Source organism: Apis dorsata, unplaced genomic scaffold (genome assembly GCF_000469605.1).
Source record: "Apis dorsata unplaced genomic scaffold, Apis dorsata 1.3 scaffold_1109, whole genome shotgun sequence".
Classification (NCBI taxonomy): Eukaryota; Metazoa; Arthropoda; class Insecta; order Hymenoptera; family Apidae; genus Apis; species Apis dorsata.
In genome coordinates, this window is record NW_006264207.1 from 38329 (window position 1) to 40689 (window position 2361).

A 2361-nucleotide genomic window follows, 5' to 3' on the forward strand; every position below is an offset into this window, starting at 1 on the left:
ATGATATGCAATTAAAGTTTTATTGTATATAAATTACACTTTTCATTTCTCTTGATTTAAAATTAAGAACAGTATATATAATACTTTTTCTAATTATAGAAAATTTAAACTTAACTCTAAATCAATACTCATGTCTCAATAATTAAATCGTGAAAAGAATATTAATTTTTGTCACATTTTTTTATCTACTATATCAAATGGATCTTCAATGGAAAAAAATTGCCTTTTCCCAAATCGATCATTAATTAATACGATTTCTTTTTTCTTTTTTTTTTTCACTTTTACATTTTTTTTTTTTTTTAATTATTATTTTTCAGAATGCTGGCAACTCAAAATAAAAGGCGTGAACATACCATCGACAGTGAAAGCCGAAGACACCGATTATGTGATCCTGGATTGCGACTACGATCTCGAAGATACGCCGAGCAACGGATTAGTAGTAAAATGGTTCTTCAATGCGAACGAAGTGGCCTACCAATGGATATACGGTAGGGATCCTCTAGCCGGAGATATTACACGGAAGTATGTTGACTTGAAGTATAAAGCTAGCGACAATCCATACACTACGTACCGAGCCATGAAATTGAACAAGCCCGGTATCGATCTTAGTGGCGAATACAAATGTGTCATATCCACTTTCGCGGATGAGCAGTTTGCAAGTGCTTCCATGCTTGTATATTGTAAGTATTTCATTAATTTGCGATCTTTCACATGCGATTTAGATCACATATAATACTGTGATTTCGAGATTTTCTTCTTTTTTATTTCTTTTTTGTTTCCTTATTTTTTTCACTCAATTTAACATTTTTATTATTTTTCAATAGAAAATTTATTTTTTCAATAGAAAATAGGATGGAATAGAATATATTATATTATTCATATATTATACGAACTTTATTTCTAATAGGCATTTCTTTCACATAGAAAGTGGACTTAGAAAAATATTAGATATTTTTTTCGACAAAAAAAGACTTAATTTAACTATATTTATAAATATTGAAATCTTAGATCAATATGTAGTCTGAAATATTAGATTTCATCTAAAAATATTAATACTAATATCAATATAATACGATATTTTACGATACGATAATTCTCGATATTTTTTTATCGAATATGAAATCAAATTATCAATAGTTGATTGAATTAAAAGATAATTTTATTTTTTTATCTAAAAAATATCTCTACTTATTTTCTGTCAAATGATATTTCTAAAGAACTATTTATTAAAATTCAAAAAAGAATTGGTCACGATATTCTCAGCAAGGAAAATATATTATTAAAAAGCAATGTTTTTTTGTCTATTATTTTTCAAAGAAATAATTTTCGAGATGATTTAAATAATAGCTTAAAAGTAAATAAAACAAATTTCAATATTTTTCATAAAATATTATTTATTTAATATTAAATATCAAAAAATATAAAAAGATATAAAATATGATAAACTATTATTTAATTAAAAAGTTTTTAAAGATGAGAAAATTTATAATTCACATCGAATGTGAATTAATTCAGATAGAAATAACTTTTTTGTGCAATCGAACTATTTTCTTCCAAAATTGAAAAACTTTATTTGAAAAAGTTTTCAATTTTTCAATCAGATTTTTCAGGTTTTAGATTTTTTAACAAGAAATATAATAATTAATGATAAATGCCAATTTTAATGCAATTTTACATAATTATTTTACAATTTTATATAAAATTTCATTTCTAATTCATGTTACTTTAAAAAATTGATAATTTTTTATTCGAGATACGTATTCTTTTAAATATTTATAATTTTTAAACGATAAAAATATCAAAAAATAGTTCGTTAAATTAAAATTAAAGCTTTACTAAAAATGAAATGAAAATATATACATATACATAAATCTATATATATACATATATACATAAATCTATATAACAAAATTTCTTCAAAAATAAAATTAATTAATAAATAATAAATTTTAAATATATTTTTATTTTTTTTTTCATAAAAAATATAAAAAATATATATTTTCAAAGTTATAACAGATCAATTTTTTTTCGATGAATATATGATCTTTTAATCATAATCATTTAATTTTTGTAAAAAAATATATTATATTATATAAAATTTTAAAAGTTATAATAAATAATATTAAAGTTAATATAATAATAATAAAATTGCTATATTCGCTCCAAAATGCAAAGAGAAATTAAAAATATTTCATTAAAATATTTCATTTAAAATTTAAATTTAAATCTTTTCTAAAAACATATTCTATTAAAAAAGTAGAAACATCGATGTATCAATTTCATATTCAAAACAATTAAATAATCATACTTTTAAAAAATTTAAAACAAAAAATGAATTTATCAAGGAGAATGAAATACTTC

General features: G+C 20.8%; 1 protein-coding gene across 1 annotated transcript in view; it reads left to right on the forward strand.

The window, feature by feature from the left end:
* The first annotated feature begins 208 nt into the window (after positions 1 to 208).
* LOC102676987 overlaps positions 209 to 2361 on the forward strand; it is an 18006-nt gene continuing 15853 nt past the window's right edge. Inside the window, exon 1 of the mRNA XM_006624725.2 lies at positions 209 to 680. Coding sequence (XP_006624788.2) covers positions 209 to 680 — 472 coding nt within the window. The remainder of the gene's footprint in view (positions 681 to 2361) is intronic.